The 1,296-nt window shown below is 48.3% G+C and overlaps 1 protein-coding gene across 1 annotated transcript; it reads right to left on the bottom strand.

The window, feature by feature from the left end:
- Window positions 1-226: 226 nt before the first annotated feature.
- On the bottom strand, window positions 227-1,040 carry Pmar_PMAR021856 (hypothetical protein; the record flags this gene model as incomplete). Its single annotated transcript, XM_002782853.1, has 2 exons — window positions 227-933; window positions 980-1,040. Coding segments are annotated over 2 exons (426 nt in total), but the record flags the coding sequence as incomplete, so codon positions are not given.
- Window positions 1,041-1,296: the final 256 nt, after the last annotated feature.

Raw genomic sequence — 1,296 nt, 5'->3', positions numbered from 1 at the left:
AACTCTCGCGATGATCCATCAACCAACAGGGTGACGAGACTAAGCATAGCTGATTACAAAATAGAACTCCGACAGGGCCCGTGATAGCAAAAACGCGCTCTCGGCAACTTGTAGGAGCCCGTGGTCGAAAGAGGCAGTTTCACCTCACTCTACTTGGTGGGAGAAGAACGTAAGACGCGAAGATAGGGGACAGTTATAGCAGGCAAGAAAGCGACCCCTACTTCCTCTACATAGACACACCATAACAACAACAACATGACAATTTGACTTATATGCCACAACGAGCATAGGAACAAGCAATGTACCCAGTACTTTGGACGGAAGTAGTAGTAGGACGGTAATAGTATCAAATCATCATCAGTTCATTGATACTACCACCACGTAGTCAACAGGTGATGAAGAGCTCCACTCAGTAGGAGTACGATCGACATCACTCTGTGACCAGCAGCAGACAGTATCAGGTACACGTATAACGACAAGATGGAGGACACAGCCAGGGAAGAAAAAACATAAAATCATCGAGTTTTTGCGAACCTTCGAACCACAAAAGAATGTCACAACGATGCTTTAGGCAGCATTAGAAGGATTAGATGAGATGTAGGCATGCGCTAGCCTACAGGAGAGATCTGTCACCACACTATGAAGCCTGTCACCATCCCATGATGTAAATATTTTATCATCCAACACTCGCTCTCCTCTAGAGCCCCACTTATCCCATAGGGAGTCTACTGATGACAACATTAAAGTGTGTTTGTTCTTCAACGTCTGACGCTCATGCTTGGTGAAAATGTGCTGCTCTTTGTCAAGTTGCATTTTCCTGTCGAAGTCACTGATAACCAGTAGCACAGATAGGGGTTTCGAATCTTCATTTAAATGCTGCCTTTGCCGCTGCCACTGCCGAAGTCGAAGTTCCAGCATTCTCAAATCGTCCTCCTGAGAACAGATCGAGATGACACCAAATCCACATCAGAACACCTACAATGCGCTCGTCATCTCGGACTTCTACTTCATTGCTAGAGCTTCTACCATGCATTGCCTCCGTATTCCCACCATCGTGGCGGCGACCATGTCCAAAGCCGAAGCCAAAACAGCCGCACTCAACGCCCTCTACAGCACTCACTCGGCAGACCCCAAGTCAACCCCAGATACGTCAGAAGATACCCCAGCTGAAGAGGGTGTCGACGACTGGGCTTGGCCCTCACTGCGCGGTGAGTCGGGAGCCCATGGCCTGAGCCGGAAGAGCACGTCTGCAGCTAAGACGATATAAGCATGTATGATAGCCGCCGAGAAACTAGT

Source organism: Perkinsus marinus (genome assembly GCF_000006405.1).
Source record: "Perkinsus marinus ATCC 50983 genomic scaffold scf_1104296937966, whole genome shotgun sequence".
In the NCBI taxonomy this organism is placed as follows: domain Eukaryota; phylum Perkinsozoa; order Perkinsida; family Perkinsidae; genus Perkinsus; species Perkinsus marinus.
The sequence above is the reverse complement of the archived record's forward strand: the minus strand, read 5'-3'. Positions and strand labels throughout refer to the sequence as shown.